The sequence below is a fragment of the Giraffa tippelskirchi genome, chromosome 7 (genome assembly GCF_054371585.1).
Source record: "Giraffa tippelskirchi isolate mGirTip1 chromosome 7, T2T-mGirTip1v1.2.pri, whole genome shotgun sequence".
Classification (NCBI taxonomy): Eukaryota; Metazoa; Chordata; class Mammalia; order Artiodactyla; family Giraffidae; genus Giraffa; species Giraffa tippelskirchi.
This window is the reverse complement of record NC_137281.1, coordinates 50,130,187-50,147,140: the sequence shown is the minus strand read 5'-3', so window position 1 is coordinate 50,147,140 and position 16,954 is coordinate 50,130,187. Positions and strand designations below refer to the sequence as shown.

General features: G+C 49.3%; 1 protein-coding gene across 50 annotated transcripts in view; it reads left to right on the top strand.

Annotated features, from left to right (window-relative positions):
* Nucleotides 1–16,954, top strand: part of WFDC1 (WAP four-disulfide core domain 1) — a 65,579-nt gene that overhangs the window by 34,987 nt on the left and 13,638 nt on the right. For 22 of the 50 annotated variants that reach the window (XM_081513978.1, XM_081513985.1, XM_081513973.1 and 19 more), the window contains 2 exons: nt 848–1,000; nt 14,319–14,502. In XM_081513978.1, coding sequence (XP_081370104.1) covers nt 848–1,000; nt 14,319–14,502 — 337 coding nt within the window. Of the gene's footprint in view, nt 1–760; nt 1,013–14,318; nt 14,503–16,954 lie in introns of those variants that run through there. The other 28 variants (XM_081513965.1, XM_081513996.1, XM_081514001.1 and 25 more) reach the window with 4 other exon arrangements.

The window sequence follows — 16,954 nt, the reverse complement described above, 5'->3', positions numbered from 1 at the left end:
CAGACAGGTCAGGTGTGGAGCCCCAGCTCTGCTACTACTGCCTGACCTCAGGGAAGTATCATACCTCTATTTCTCCATCTGTAAAATGGACATCATAGCAATGCCTGATGAACAGGCGATAGAGTATGAAGTTTGTGAAATATGGAGCTGTGTATAAAACATACACAAGCTGACATTTATAGCATAGGACGTCCATGAAGTGCTTTACATACACAAATGCACAGAACTCTCCGAAGAAACCCATGACATGTGAGTAACAGTCCACATGCCCACATTGGAGAGAAGGTTTTCAGGGTTCAAGGGCACTCTTCCCTCAGCCATGTGCTCTGCTGGTCCCCGTTCAGCAACAAGTCTTCCAAAGAAGTTTTGTGGGCAGAAGAGTTTGTCAGACCAGCTTCGAGTTTGGACGGAGTAGCAAGCCCCCAACCCATCCCCTGTGTGTGCACCCCCACCTGGCCTCAGACAGCCCCCAAAGCCAGCACCTCTCCTGGGGAGGGGACTGCCTAGCCTGCAAGGAAGTGCTCATTATCCCCGTGTGACAGGGCCACTCCCAGCCACGTCTCCAAGCAGCGTGATGCACCCGTCTGCTGCCGCTGCCTTCTGAGCTGCCTCTGCTGCAGACGTCTGGCGGGGAGTCTCTGGGGCCAGATGGAATAGGGCAAGCTAAAAATAACCCGGCGAGCGGCCCCCATCAGGGGATGGGGGTGGGGGCCTGGGCTGGGCGGGGACACATGATCCCAGGGACCCGGCCGAGTGGAGCAGAGAAGCTCTCCAGCAGCCCAAGCACACTTCTGCTCCCCATTCTAGGATCCACCAGCCAGAGCGCCCCTCTCCTCTCACCATCCAGGGAGAAACACCTCGGACCAGCTGCAGGATGGGCAGCAGCCGGGGAAAGGTCAGCTGGACTCTGTGCTTCCTGCTTCTGCTGCTCCTTGAAGCCGCTTCCACCAAGAACCTCTGGAAGCGGGCATTGCCCTCAAGGCTGGCGGAGAGGCCCCGTGTAAGTGCCCAGGTAGGGGGTGCCGGGGGGCCAGGGGGAGATGGGCAGTTCCCGCCCCACACACACGGGCAGGCCAGGGCAGGCGTCTTTATCTGAATTGTGCCAAAGTCGGGTGGGCAGGCAGACAGACCTGACTGCCCTCAAAAGCTCTGTGCCTGGAAATGGAGAAGCAGGGGCCCCTAAAAACACACGGGGGGACAGCTATGGGCTTTCCCTACCCAAGGTTACTTTCTCCTGAAAAATAGCACCTAATTTTAAGGGTCCAAGGACATAAAACTGAGGGTTGTTTTTCAGCAATCAATAACCAAATGTCAATAGGATGCAATTACGCTTCTGTGTGCTTCCTGACTCACTCAGTAAGCACTTGGTGGAAACTGCTCTGGGCCAGGCTCCATGTGTGGTCCTGTGGGTACAGCACAGAGACAGCAGCTCCTGCCCTTAAGGGTGGCCTCATTGAGTGGGGTAAGCAGCTGGGTAACATGTGACAGCCATACAGAGGGATGGCACACCTTGACCAGAGGCGAGAAGCATGGGCCTTGCAGCCCTAAGTTTGGATCTGTACTCTTGCTCACGGGCTGTTTGACTTCAGGTAAGTTGTTTGACATCTCTGAGCACCAGTAATCTCATCTGAGAAAGACTGTGCATTCCTTTCAGTTTGTTTAAATAAATAGGCATAGATGGCCACTGTTTACCCAGGTTGCCCTAGGCTATGGGGATGCCACCTTGTATCCCCAAGCCTTGGGGAACTTGTGTTACCCCCACAGGCCTGGGGTTGCAGAGAATGAATGAGAAGCGAAAGGAAAATGTATCCAAGCACATCTGATTTTCCTGTGTAGGTCTATGGGTATACTGGTGTCATTGTTCCAACAGCATTTGTGGCTCTGTGTCTTTGTATCCCACGTTGGTAATTCTCCCGCTAGTTCACACTCTATTTTTATTCTGTTTGTTATATTGATCTGTGATCAGTGATCTTTGATATGACTATTGTGAAAAGATAGCGACTCACTGAAGGCTCAGAGGACAGTTAGCATTTCTCAGCAGTAGGGTATTTTTGTGATTAAGGTGTGTACATTGCATATTTTTTAGACGTAATGCTGTTATATGCTTAATATGCTGTGGCATAATGTAAACGTAACTTGTAGGTGCCCTGAGAAACCAAAATATTCATGGGATTGGCTTTACTGTGGTGGTCTGAGACCACACCCTCAGGATCTGATGTCGTGTGTCTGCCGACAAGTGTTGAAAAGGTAAATAACGCAGAAAAGGGACTAGGAGAGAGACTAGGCTGGGGGAGGATGTCATTTTAGGTTCCCCACCCCAATGGTGACTGCAGCCGTGAAATTAAAAGACGCTTACTCCTTGGAAGGAAGGTTATGGCCAACCTAGATAGCATATTTAAAAGCAGAGATATTACTTTGCCAACAAAAGTCCGTCTAGTCAAGGCTATGGTTGTTCCAGTGGTCATGTATGGATGTGAGAGTTGGACGGTGAAGAAAGCTGAGCGCCAAAGAATTGATGCTTTTGAACTGTGGTGTTGGAGAAGACTCTTGAGAGTCCCTTGGACTGCAAGGAGATCCAATCAATCCATCCTAAAAGAGATCAATCCTGGGTGTTCATTGGAAGGTCTGATGTTGAAGCTGAAACTCCAATACTTTGGGCACCTCATGTGAAGGGTTGACTCATTGGAAAAGACCCTAATGCTGGGTAGGATTGGGGGCGGGAGGAGAAGGGGACGACAGAGGATGAGATGGTTGGATGGCATCACCGACTCAATGGACATGGGTTTGGGTAGACTCTGGGAGTTGGTGATGGACAGAGAGGCCTGGAGTGCTGCAATTCATGGGGTCGCAAAGAAAGAGTCGGACACGACTGAGCGACTGAACTGAACTGAACTGAACCCCAAAAGGGAACACAGAGGCATAGAAGGTTCAGGAAGATACTACTAACACTCTCAGCCTAAGGGTGACTCCATATGACTCCATATCCATCAAACACAGCACATACTGAGTAGTCCATGTGACTTGGTGACTTTTGCTCAAATAATTATGAAATTGGTTGCTGTTTGGCTCCCCAGAGGGAATGTAGGTTCTTCACAGTGGGGCCTGATTCTGTCTCCCTCAGTGCAGTGTTCTTGGTGCCTTGCCAGGTACCTGCCATGAAGAAGGCATCCAGTACATTCTTGTGGGTAAATTATGGGAAAATGCAAAGGAAGCCCAGAAGAATATGTACAGCTCTGTGCCAGGAGAGTCAGGGAAGGTTTTCCAGTGTTGGGGACATTCAACCCAAGGCTTTGAAGGATGAATAGGAGTTTGCCAGGCGGAGAAGAGGGTGAAGGGAATGTTTAATGATGCCGGGCATGGTATGATGTATGAAGCTGTACTGAGGCTAATCTCAGCCTCCAGGGCTCACACTTTTACAGGTCAGGCAGGAGGCCATGTGGGTGTAGAAAAGCATAGTAGCAAGTGAAATGATGGTAGGTGTTTGGAGGGAGGAGAGTCGACCCTTGTCAGGTTGGGCTCTCCTGTGCTCTTCACTGGCCCAGCAGACCAATTTAGGCCAAAAAGTATCTAGTTCTATGGTTCTAGGACCACAGAGAAATTTCTGGTACATCACCTGGTCTCATCTCTGCCTTGACCCAGAGCATCACAGGAGCCAATGCTATGACATCTCACTAGGAAGAATGAGGAAGCTGGGAAGATTGGGGGCAATGTGCACTGGGGTGGGGGAAGTCTCTAAAAACACATACCTGGGTGGGCTTCGGGAACCAAATTACTTAGCCAGTGTTTATCAGAACGTAGGTGCTTTTTTTTTGAGTGTGTACTCACTGGATTGAAACTCTCCCCCGTTATCAACAGATATCTGCTTCCCTCCCCAGCTCCAGGACACAGGAGAGATTTGTGCCAAGAATGTACCTTGGAGAGAGCCCCTGGGGAAAGACAGGCTGTTGAAGGGTGACTTAAAGGGTAGGGAGACTGAGCAGGGCGCCAGGCCCAGGAATTTATCTCAGTGACATCTCTAATGAGCTGTGCAACCTTGGGCTGCTCGCTGACCCTCTCTGGGCCTCAGGTCATTACTTGGGAAATGGAAGGCAGAGGATCAGATGACCTCCAGGACCCTTTCAGTTCTGATTCTAATTTCCACGCAAATGTCCAGCAGGGAATTTAGGAGTGATAGGAAGCAGCCCCTGCATATTCAGGGGCCAGACTTCCCACATGGCCCCCATTGCCCCACCCTAAGCTGAGTCTGCTCTTCAGCTGTGGCTACTGGGGCAGGTCAGGCCAAGGGGAGGTGGGCCTCCAGGTTTATGTGAAGCCCGCTTGCACCCACTCCAGAGTTAAACAGAGCCCTTATTAAAAATTAAGTCATATAAACTTATGTAATTTACATGAAAAAGAAAGGAAGTTCTCCTTATCAGAAGCATATTACTTCCTAATTATCTTGCTACATCTTAACCAGGCTCCCTGCTCTCAAGATTATTCATGTCTGTAGCACCTATGAGGTAGAAATACCACCCATCAGGAGCTTTTGCACATCTCTTCTCCACTCCTCATTCAGCAGTCTCACACTGGTGGCTTGAAATCAGCCCCGGTGGGAGTATTTACACCATGGAAACTGGCACAGACTGTATGTGGAGAGCTGGGTGTTAAACCTGGACCAGAGTGGCTGCCAGCATCCTGCATCCTGGATCCTCCCCTTCCTGAAGCCCCGCCCCTTGGCAGAGTGGGCAGAGGGGGTCTGGGGAATTTCCTGGATGCTGTATGCATTTTCCTGCTCTAGACACAGTGCCAGAGAGGAAGACAGGGGAGGCCCTTTTGGGAGGCTTGTAAGGAGGCTTGTCCTCTGTGAGCCTCCGTTGCCTCGCCTGCAGCCTGGGAGACAGCGGTGCTGCTTTGCAGTCCAGAGGAAAGACCACGAGAGCCTCCAGCTCGGGGCCTGGCAGGGGAATACTGCTCTCTATGCACTAATAAAAATAAAACAAAGAGCCATATATTTACGAGGCTAGATAAGATGGAATAGGCCAGGAAGTGGGATATTTATCAATAGCCCAAGAGCCTTTCTGAGGAGCTCAGGGTCTGTTCTATGGAGCTGGTGTTTTGAGCTTGCTTTCTTGGCATTTGATGAAAGTCATAGGAACAATCCTTCGTACGTGTCAGACCAGGCATTCACACTGCGTTCTATCTCTGGATCCTCTGAGCATATCCCCCAGATGGGACTCATTGTAGCTGCCATGGCATCCTGGTGGCCTGATGATCTCTATGTGTCACTGTGGCTATAGGTCTGTTTAGTCTCCTAAGCTCCCATCCGGGGCAGCTGGAAATGGAGATATGGCTCTAGTCACGGTAGCCAAAGCAGAAATAGCCCAGATATCCACAAGCTCAGAAGGGATCAACAAAATGGAGTCCATCCACCCAGTGAAATATTATTCAGCCATAAAAAAGAATGAAATACCGAGACATGCTCCAGCATGGATGAACCCTGGAAACCTTATGCTCAGTGAAAGATGCCAGTCAGGGGACTCCCCGGGTGGCCCAGTGGTTAAGACTTCGCCTTCCAACGCAAGAGGGTGCAGGTTCAATCCCTGGTCGGGGAGCTAAGATCTCACATGCCTCATGCCCAAAAAACCAAAAGATAGAACAGAAAAAATATTGTAACAAATTCAATAAAGACTTTAAAAATGGTCCAGATCAAAAAAAGATGCCAGTCAGAAAATGCCACATAGCCTGTGACCTGTTGATATTTATAAAATGTCCAGAAAAGGCAAATTCATAGGGACAGAAAGTAAGTTAGAGGTTGCCAAGGGCTGGGGCTGGGGTGGGGATTAGGAAGGACTGCTTACTGAGAATAGAATTTTTTCAGAAACTAACATAGTTATAAGTTGACTATACTTAAAAGTATAGTTAAGTATAAGTCAACTATTCTTCAATTAAAAAAAGAAAAGAATTTCTGTTTGGGAATGATGTAGATGTTTTAGAAATGTAGAGGTAAGTGGTTGCACAATATTGTGAATTTAGTCAGTGCTACAGAATTGTGCACTTAAAAATGGTAAAAGTGGCAAATTTTATGTTGTGGTCATCTTACCATGATAATTAAAAAAAAAAAAAAAGAACGGGAACGTGAGGGATTCCCTGGCAGTCCAGTATTTTGGCCACCTCATGCGAAGAGTTGACTCATTGGAAAAGACCCTAATGCTCGGTAGGATTGGGGGCAGGAGGAGAAGGGGATGACAGAGGATGAGATGGTTAGATGGCATCACTGACTCGATGGACGTGGGTTTGGATAGACTCCGGGAGTTGGTGATGGACAGGGAGGCCTGGCGTGCTGCAATTCATGGGGTCTCAAAGAGTCGGACACGACTGAGCAACTGAACTGAACTGAACCGGTGGTTAGGACTTGGCACTTTCACTTGTCGAAGAACTAAGATCTTGGAAGCTGTGTAACATGGCCAAAAAAAAAAAAAAAACCCCTCAAATACCTAAGGTACTTCTTAGGGATTCTGTGAGGGTCTCCTGGCCAGGTTTGTCTTAGTTTCGTGGTTCCTCCTCAGAGGAGCCTTCCCTGGTCCCAGAGTACCCTGTTTAGGTCTCCCTTACAAGTTTTCTTAATTTCTCAACTTCTCCTTCATAACATTTAGCTACCATATTATCATCTGCATGATTTCTTTTTTTTTTTATTCTGGCTTTGTTTCATTTCTCATTACTTACTTGTACAGATAAACAAAAAGAAAGCAATTTGTTTGCTTCTTCTATGTGATGTTTGGTTGGTGTCTGTCACTTGTCCCGGAGCTGAGCCGTGTGAAGGCAGGGGCAGTGTTTTCTGATTTAGGTTAGCTCTCCTTGCATGCAGCCAGTGCCTGGCACATAGTAGGCCTGAGAACTACGAATTTACCATGAAGTGAATGAATTACATTAAAAATTACATTTCTAGAGCAGAAGAGAAGGGGTGGAAAGTTCTAGAAGACTCTCAGGTACCCAGCAGGGCTCTGTGAACACACCAGCTGGAGGAATTGGCCAAGTTTGCGGCCCTGCTCTGGACGTGCCCTGAGATGTCTTGTCCTGGGGTGAGATCCCGGGTTTCTGAGCCCCTCCCGGAAGAAGTTCCGTGAGCCTCGCACCAGACTCTGCTCCCGGAGCCTGAGTGTCAGGAAATGGCATTCAGCACACACTGAACTCTCATCCCGATGTTCCAGGGAGAGACGTATTTTTAGGTCTTTGACGTTCAAATTCCAGAGGAAGAGCGAGTAAAGCTTAGAGGAAAATTGGCTTTCTTCCTGTACCCAGCAAACCAGTCCATCCTGGGATGCATTTTTATTTGTCAGGCCATTAAGTCTCTGGAACATTCCAAAGAAGGGTAACGCTCTTGCCAGGGATCAGAGTTTGTGGTGGGATGGGGGTGGGGCGTGTGGAGGGAGGGATGTGGTAAACTGGGGCAGCTCTGGAGACTGGATTCTTTCTCCTTAAATGGAGATGGCTTCAGTTTTTTTCCCCTGATTATAAAAACAATGATGTTGACTCAGCAAGACATTTAGACAATACAAAAAGTCACGAATAAGTAAAAATGGTCTAAATTCTCCAGAAAACAAGCTCTGTTGACATCTTCGTACATGTGTGTGTACCTAGACTTTTTTATGAAGTGCTTATACTCAGCACACATTGTTTTTTAATGGTATTTTGCTCATGTTGTTTAAATTTTTTTTATTGAGATGAAGTTCACATACTATAAAGTCACATAGTATGTTCACTCACATACATAAGAGTGAACCATTCGGTGGCATTTAGTGCACTTGCAATGTTGCACAACCACCACTTTTTTCTAGTTCCAAAGTATTTCCATCACCCCAAAAGGAAACCCCAAACCCATTAAGCAGCAGCTCCCCACTCCCCTCTGCATCCCTGCTGCCTGGCAACCACCAATCTGCTTCCTGTCTACAAAAATTTCCCTCTTTTGGACGTTTCATACAAATATGATAATATTTGTATGTGGAATTTGTGTCTGGCTTATCATTCATGTTGTTTTGTACCTTGCATTTTTCATCAAATGATGTAAGGTGAACAGTTTCCCCGGTGGCTCAGCAGTAAAGAATCCACCTGCAATGCAGGAGACACAGGAGATGCTAGTCTCATTCCTGGGTCAGGAAGATCCCCTGGGAAAGAAATGGCAATCCACTCCAGTTTTCTTGCCTGGGAAATCCCATAGCAGAGGAGCCTGGTGGGCTACAGCCCATGGGGTTACAGAGTCAGACACCACTGAGTTACTGAGCACACACTCATGGTGAATATGTTAATATGATGGATCCATGTTCTCTTTTCAAAGACTTCTGTGGTGTTCCAGCGGATTCACCATTATATATTTATCCAGCTTCCTTTGGTTGGACATCCAGGCATGCGCTTCAGTGGACTCGTGGAATTGGGTTTCCCTCTGAAGCAGTCCAGAATTGATTTTTCCCTACCCGCTTCCTGAAGGAATCGGCAGAAGAATGGCTTTGCAAATATACAGAGGCTTCCAAAAATATCCTCCCAAGGAATGAAGAAAAGAATAGCTACCAAATAGAAACCTTAAGGGAACCATCTTTACCCACGCAAGGCATGCAGCGCTGGGATGTTCCCTTCCGAGCTGTACCGTAGGAACTCTGAAGCAGGCTCGCTGTGCCATCCCCTAGCAGGGATGAAAAGAAAAGATGGAGGACATGGGTTGTCTGGGATATTCGTGAAGGATGTCGTCAGTCTGGAGTGAGCTGAGATTTGACGTGCTGTTATTTTCAGCTGAGTGGCAACGGAGGGGAAGGCTGGCTAGGGCTGCAGAGAGCAGGGGCCAGGGTGAGTTCTTTCCAAAAGGTGTGCCTGGGGGAGGAAGTTACATACCTATATCCAGAGCTGGGGCTAGTCCACAGGCGGACAGGAGGCAGGATCATGTGAGAGAGGGGGCCCCCAAGCCGACAAAGCAGGAGGAATCTCACAGAGATTGGGAAGCAGCTCCCCAGACCCAGGCTCCCGGGACAGGAATTTGCCAGAGTCAGACCCATATTTGAATCTTGCCTCTGCTGCTGGCCAGCTGCATGACCTGGGGTGAGTGCCTTCAGTGTTTCTAGGTCTCAGTTTCCTCATCAGTAAAGTGGGTGAATTACAACCATGACTGTAGAGGACTGTGCTGAGAATTTAGTGAAATTCAGTACCTGTTGACCTAGCACAGCGTTGGCTCACAGTAGGAGCTTAATAAATGCCACCTGCTCTGCCATGATTAGGAAAGCAGACTGGCCCAAGTTCAGAGACTGGCGCTCTCCATATGGTGTATATGCTTCAGTTTTCTCACCTCTATGTGGGAACACAGGTAACCACAGGGGAGCGATGGACGCCGCCTCAGGGGACCCTCAGAGAACAGTGCTGGGGTGGCTACTTCCTCTGAGGAACTCTGCCAGTCTGCCCCCTGCCCCCATCCTCCTTAGAAATGACGGCATTGCTGCAGGAGGGTTTCTTGCTTAAGCGTCTTCAGATCCCAGTTACTAGCAGATCTTGAACTCCTTGGAGGCAGGGACCAGCTCAGAGGTTTCTTTTGCATCTGCCTCAGCTCGGCAACCCACTCCAATACTCTAGCCTGGAAACTCCCATGGACAGAGGAGCCTGGTAGGCTGCAGTCTATGGGGTCGCTAAGAGTTGGACACAACTGAGCAACTTCACTTTCACTTTTCACTTTCATGCATTGGAGAAGGAAATGGCAACCCACTCCAGTGTTCTTGCCTGGAGAATCCCAGGGACGGCAGAGCCTGGTGGGCTGCCGTCTATTGGGTCGCACAGAGTCATACACGACTGAAGCGATTTAGCAGCAGCAGCAGCAGCAGCATCACCCCTAGAGCTTCATCGTGTGTGTGAGTGAATCGAGGGTGGGGAGGACAGAGGAAGGAAGCAGGGAAGACTAGACACGAAAGGAATAATAAAACCAAGGGATCAGCATTACTGATCTCACCCGCTCCCTCCACAAACCCCTGCAGCAGGCACTTACTTCTGGGCCCATTTTGTAGGTAAGGAAACAGGCTCAGAGAGGTCATTTTCCTGTATGATGACACAGCTGCAGGGGTCCAATCCAGACTCGCATGGCTCCCATGCCTGAACTCAAATCTCTGACTGTGTGGTCACACCTACGGTACTGTCCGCCCTTGGTACATTTGACCGTGGGACGTGGCTCTGAAGTTCTTGCCCCAAAGAAAGAGGAGCCTCCAAGGCAAGGAGGGGTTTGGGGTCTTGGCAAGCCTTCGGATACTGAGGCCACTGACCCCAGATTTATATTTTAGATACTTTATTCTGACTTTAGAAGGGAGGCGTGTAATACTTGGGCTCACGACCCTTCTCTGCCTATGGCCTTGGGCAAGCCTTTAATTCTCCGAGCATCTGGGACCTGCCCCCACTGGACTCACGTGACCAGAGACTATGTGGATGCCAGGGAAAAGGTGCAAAATTAAATATGAAGGGACACCTCCACGTTCATGCAGGCCGCCTGGCCTGCAGAGCCACCCACGCAGGGTCCATGTGCAGGTTGAACGCACAGGAGGGTGCTTGGCCCGTGGTGAACCACCACTCAGTGTTGCCCATCTCTGTCACACCTCCATCATCTTCATGATCACAGCTCCTGTCAACCACAACAAAAATGAACGGAGCACCTGCTCTCCGCCATGCACGGTTGGAGGTCCTGGGGACGCAGGTGGGAAGAAGACGGAGTTCCGAGGAGAGCATGTTGTAGGAGAGAGAAAAAATGCAACTGTGGATCAATGCGCAGTCCTCCCAAGGGTGACAGAGGGTTTGGAGCTACGTAAGGCAGGCAGCGGGGAAGGGGGATCACCAGCCAAGGGCATGTGTGAGCAGAAACCTGGACCGTGTCAGGGCCAGAGCTGGGCAGGCATCTTGTGCAAAGGCCCAGAGGTGGGACCTCAGAGGGGCCAGGGCACTAGCCAGGGATGAGCGAGAGGGCAGCAGTGGGAGGACAGGAGGGAGGCCAGAGAAGTGAAGGAGCAGGGCCGTGGGACCAGCTGGGGTCTGACCTTTAGCCTCAGACTCTGGCCTTTAACCTTTAACCCCCTGGGGGCTGGGAAGGTAATCTATTTATTTTGTTGATTAAAGTCTGTTCTTTCTCTTCCTAATCCTTTGTGTAGGACCCTCTGTGAGCATCACCTTGCTTGACATGAAATATTTTTTAAAACATTTAATCCTTTAATCTGGGCAACTCGGTGAAATCGGTTCTTTATCACCCAGGGCCATCTGTTGTTCTGGCCTCACCATAAATCACTTGGGCGATTTCACTTCTAAGGGGCTTATCTCTTTTGTTCTCTACCAATTCCAAGAAGCAACATCTGAGTTTTCCTCAGAGAGCCCTGGTGCATCTAAACTGGATCTCTCGATGTGCCCCCTACCCCCGCACCGCCCTACTGGGGGCTGCCCTCAGGAAGTCACCCACTTGGGAGGCATCGGAGGTGGGGGAAAGTGTGTCCTGTCTGATCTCCGGGTTCTGTTAAATTTCATAAATGAGGCTCCATGTGAAAACAGGCTGGGCGGAAATGCTGGCAGTCCCTTCCCGGCCACGCTCAGCATCCCTGCTCGCCCTCCCAGGGAGGCTGGGGCAGCTGTCATCTCCGATTAGGATTCCAGCAGCGGGGCCCCAACATGGGTCCAGGATCGCTCATTCTGAAGAAAATGAACTGGGAGTTGACGGCGTGGGATGGTGTGTATTGCGTGTAGCTTGGAAATTATTCCTGAGGAAACAGGAATTGGGGGTAGGGGGCAGCTGAGCATGGGGTGGCAGAAAGGCTGAACCAGAGCTGGAAGATCTGAAAGGTACAAGGTTGCCCCTTTTGTTTGTTTGGGCTTTGTTTCTGCCAGATGTTGGCTTTGTATTCTTTTTCTTTTTTTTTTGCTTTTCACAGATTAAATGGTTTAGATAAGGGAGAAAAGATGAATTCTCTGGATACAAAGTACTCCATGTAAAACAGATAAGCAACAGGGGTGTACTGTATAGCTCAAGGAATTATATTCTGTATCTTTTAGTAATGTATCATTTGAATCAGCCATAAATAACTGAATCACTTTGCTGTATACCTGAAGCTAACATAATACTGGAAATCAACTTTTGTTTTTTTTAATTCTGGGTGAAGGGGGCAAACGTCCCACCCTCCCCAGGCTGTCCCCCCCACCACACTTGGTCACTGTTACCTTCCCCTCTCGGCCCTCAGTCTTAGCCCCTCGGGGTCCCTGGGAAGTAGTTTGAGAACCACTGGTCCTTGTGCCGCCCCCACCCGTTGGTAGATGCATCTATTCAGAACCTATTCTTGGTGATCCGACGCCCCCTACAGGGCACTGGGAGCAGCGCATGGGGTTTGCAGTCACCCTGGTGGCTCAGACGGTAAAGAATTTGCCTGCAATGCAGGAAACCGCTGTTCAATACCTGGATCAGGAAGATCCCCTGCAGAAGGAAATGGCTACACACTCCAGTATTCTTGCCTGGAGAATCCCATGGACAGAGGAGCCTGGTGGGCTATAACCCATGGGGTTGCAAAAAGCCGGATATGACTGAATGACTAACACACTAGCTGCAGGGGAGGGATGCTCAGACAGCCTTGACCTTTGAGGGCATATGCCATTGTGTAGCTTGCCTTTTATTTATTTATTTTACTAACAAAGTTTTTCCTGTTAAGTATTTCTACTTTGTAAGCTTTTTAATTGTCTTTAAATTGAAAAATCAGTGTGTTCATGGCAATATATATATAACCTATGGAAAACAGCATGCAATAAGGAGAAAAAAGTGTTGACAATAGGAAAAATCTCCCTCAACTTAAGAACCTAATTCTTCTCTCCAGAGGCAGTCTTTGACAATAGTTGCTTGTGTATTCTTGTATATCCTTCCAAAGATGTTCTAGGCCTGTATAAATATATGCATATTACATGTGTGTGCATACGTACATTTTAAAACATGGGTGCAGAGTATACAAACTGTTCTACACTTTAGTTTTCTTTACAAACCACCATCTCGGGTGATCTCTCATAAGCGGGTTTTAGTGGCTGCTTGCTACTGCAGTCTGCAGCAGTACCTTATTTACTTGGACATGCAATGGGCAGAATTTTGAAATATATATATGTTGAGGGGTTGGAGGATCAGTAGTTACAGTGTTTTAGGTGGGACGAGTAGTTCAGACAATAGCAGGCAGTGGGGCAATCCAGGGTGTTTTTTTCGCAATGACTTTCTCTGTCTCTAACTCTTGTGCATGCGTGTGTGCACATGTGTGTAGGCATGTGTAAGACCTGCCCTCCAAACACCCCACCCTCAAATCCAGAAGCCAAACAGTGCTCCCAGCATGGATGGCGTATGGTGTCATGGGGATCCAGAGTGGCTTACCCGGTATGACTTCAGCTCTCCCAGTCCCACCTCTAAAATGCTTATTTTATTGGTCATGCATCCATACATACTTCTTATATGTTAAATAGTATATCATATTATTCACTTTTTCTGGAAACATAGGGCCAAAAAGTGGGAAAATCCTGAGTCAGGCTGGCTCCATGATAATGTACTATGGAGCCAGCACTCAGATCAAGAAGCAGAACGGGGCTACTGTATGTGCTCTTGTGACATTGGGGTTTTCTTTTCTTTTTTTTTGCTCAGTGTTGTTTGCGAGGTTTATCCTAGTTGTCTGTTGTGTGAATTTATTCATTTTGTGTGTGATTTGTAAATTCTCAAAGTTCTATATAAACATATGGATGATGAGTATATATGTATATATAGAAATATACATGTGTACATATCTATGTGTGTGTATATATATGTACATATATACCCTTTTATATGTAGTGAAAAGTGAAGTCGCTCAGTCATGTGTGACTCTTTGTGACCCCATGGACTGTAGCCTGCCAGGCTTCTCCATCCATGGGATTTTCCAGGCAAGAATACTAGAGTGGGTTGCCATTTCCTTCTCCAGGGGCTCTTCCTGACCCAGGGATCGAACGCTGGTCTCCCACACCGCAGGCAGACTCTTTACTGTCTGAGCCACCATATCCATACATAAATAAATACATCAGGACAGATGCTTGCTTAACATACAGTTCTTCTCCAGATTGATTCATCTTTTGGCTACTGCTGGGCTCGCCATCAGAGAGACCACTGTTTGTCAGCGAGCCCCACAGTCTGGGGCTCTTACAAAAGAAACAGAATCTTTCCATGGTCAGAGCAACCCTCCCAGGGTGCTTCTGCTGTGATCACACCAGGACGCAACAGCTCAGAGAGGCCCAGCGACTCACCCGCGGCACACAGCCTCAGCACATCCCACTGACACACCTTCTCCCCGCAGGCCGAGGAGGTAGGCGGCTCCCGTCAGCCCCGCGCAGACCGCTGCCCGCCGCCCCCGCGCTCGCTGCCCCCTGGTGCCTGCCAGGCTGCACGCTGCCAGGCAGACTCCGAGTGCCCGCGACACCGGCGCTGCTGCTACAACGGCTGCGCCTATGCCTGCCTAGAGGCCGTGCCGCCCCCGCCGGGTAGGTTCACCCGGGCAGAGTGGGGTGTGGGGGAGATGGGGCAGGGGAGGGGGCGGGGTTGGGGGGCCGGCACCGCGGAGAAACTGTCCTGCCTGGTGCTGCCTGACTGCAGGAACAGCTGGGCTTAAACCTGGGCCACCTGGGAAATGGGAACATAGCGCTCCTGGAGCAAGCATCCAGCTGCATGCAGTAAGCGCCTACTGTATGCGGGGCTCGCCTCTGCCAGCGGAGAACTACAGTCCAGAGGACGCCCATTCCAGGGAAAATGTTTCCTCCTATGAAGCTGGGGGAGATTCCCCATAAAAAAAAATCCGCATTTCCAGCTTTTCTTAAAAATACTGGCCTGCATTCCCTGGGCCACCATCTGTTGCAGCCTCAGGTGCTCCTGCATGGCAGGGGGACCCCTCTAGTTTTCCAGAGACCCCACCAGGACCACCCAGTTCACTCATGAGGCCTGTCCCTGGGGGTATTTGAGATGGAGACCTGACACCTTAGCGATCCAAGTGAGGACGCAGACTCCTGGGTTCTGATCTGCTGGCCAGCTGGTGACCACCTTAAACTCCCATCTGTAAAGCAGGAATGGGAACCCTCAGCTTCCGGCGAGTGCCAGGTCCCGAAGTGCTTGCTCAGCCCCACATGGGGCTAGGAGCAGGGAATCAATACATGTTCGTTGAATCCTAACAGGAATCTCCTTGGGAGAAACAGTTCTCAGGGCATCATCTTTGGAGGGAAGGCATTTCAGATCCCTTCTGGAGAGCTTGGGGAAGGGAGGGGTAGGAAGGGAACCTAGGGGGATGGTGAGGGAGGTGGGGGTCTCCGCTGAGTGAGGAAAACGTGCCCTGAGTGGGTAGGATGAGGGTAGGCAGGGGGTTTCTCTCCGTTCTGCTTGGGGCTGAGCCTTTGGAGCACAGAAGTCTGGTAGGACTGCACTGTCAGCCAGAGGCTCTGATTCCTGTGGGCCTTCATCAGTGAGCCCCCACCCCCACCCCGCCAAAGCCAAGGTAAGAATGAACACGCTCAGTTTTATTCAGGGTGAGGTCACAGTGATGACAAGGGACTCAGCACCCTTAATAATGCTCATAATTGCAATCAGTGCTGCCTTTAAGCACTGCCTCTTTGCCAGGCTGGCTCCTACAAGGGCCTTTTACAAGAAGGACAAAATGGCACCCCTCCTGGTGGAGGAAGCACATAAAAGTACGCCTGTCTGGTTGGACAAGTCTAAAAGATGTCTCCTCCTTTGGACTGAGACAGGGTATAGGAACTCTAGCCTTACTTGCTGCCTAGAACAGATGTTTTTGAGCAGTGCACAAACTGAATAACTGTCCATGACATTCCAAATAGCCTTTCCTTGCTGTGGGGGGCAGCCTGAGAACAAACAGGATCTGCTTTGGGAGCTGCCTTGTTGGCTCAAGGGTCTAATTCCAGACATAGCTCTCTGTCCCGCCACCCCTTATTAATCATTAACCTTAAGGAAACATCTTGCAGCCCCTGGAGCGCATCTGACGCAGGACAAATGGCTTTTACGACCTGAGTCCTGAGAAACAAAGTCTTAAGATCTTGATTCATCACTTTATGTTCCTTATGTGATCTTTGGTGCAAAGAATGTATTGTACAAGAATTTCCTGGTATAAGGGTATAAAAATCTGTGTGTAATATAAACAGTCATCACTGACTGCAGTGATCCTCTCAACCTCGCTGTGTCTGTATCTACTTATTTCTCAGCCGAGGAATCCCGCGTTTGTGTCTACGTTGACTCGTCGGCTGGTCCCGACACTTGCAGTATCTCATTTAATGCTCACACACTCCGATGGAGTGGAGAGACCATTATCAGCCCTGTTTTATAGCTAAAGATACTGGAGCTCAGAGAAGCTGAGTACCTTGCCCAAAGTCACCCAGCAGGCAGAACTGGAGCTTCAGTTTAGTCTTCTGACTGTGAAGTGTCCACTGCCTTAGGCTCTGAGTGTAGGAATGTGGGGCCCCTGGGCCCATTTGTGGAATCCAGTCTTTCCCCCAGATACCCACATAGCTCACTTCCTCACTCTCTCAGATCTCAGTCCAGAGGTGGTCACTTTCTTAGGGGAGTTGTTGTTCAGTCGCTAAGTTGTGTCCGACTCTTTGTGACCCAATGGACTGCAGCATGCCAGGTTTCACTATCCTTCACCATCTTCCGGAGTTTGCTCAGATTTGTGTCCACTGAGTCAGTGATGCTGTCTACCATCTCATCCTCTGCCACCCTTTTCTCCTTTGGCCTTCAGTCTTTCCTAGCATCATGGACTGTAGCCTGCCAGGCTCCTCTGTCCACAGAAATCTCCAGACAAGAATATTGGATCGGGTTGACATTCTGTTCTCCAAGGGATCTTCTTGCCCCAGGGATTGACCCCCATCTCCCGCATTGCAGGATTCTTTATCATCTGAACCACCAGGGAAAGCCCTCAGGGAAGTTTCCCTCTGT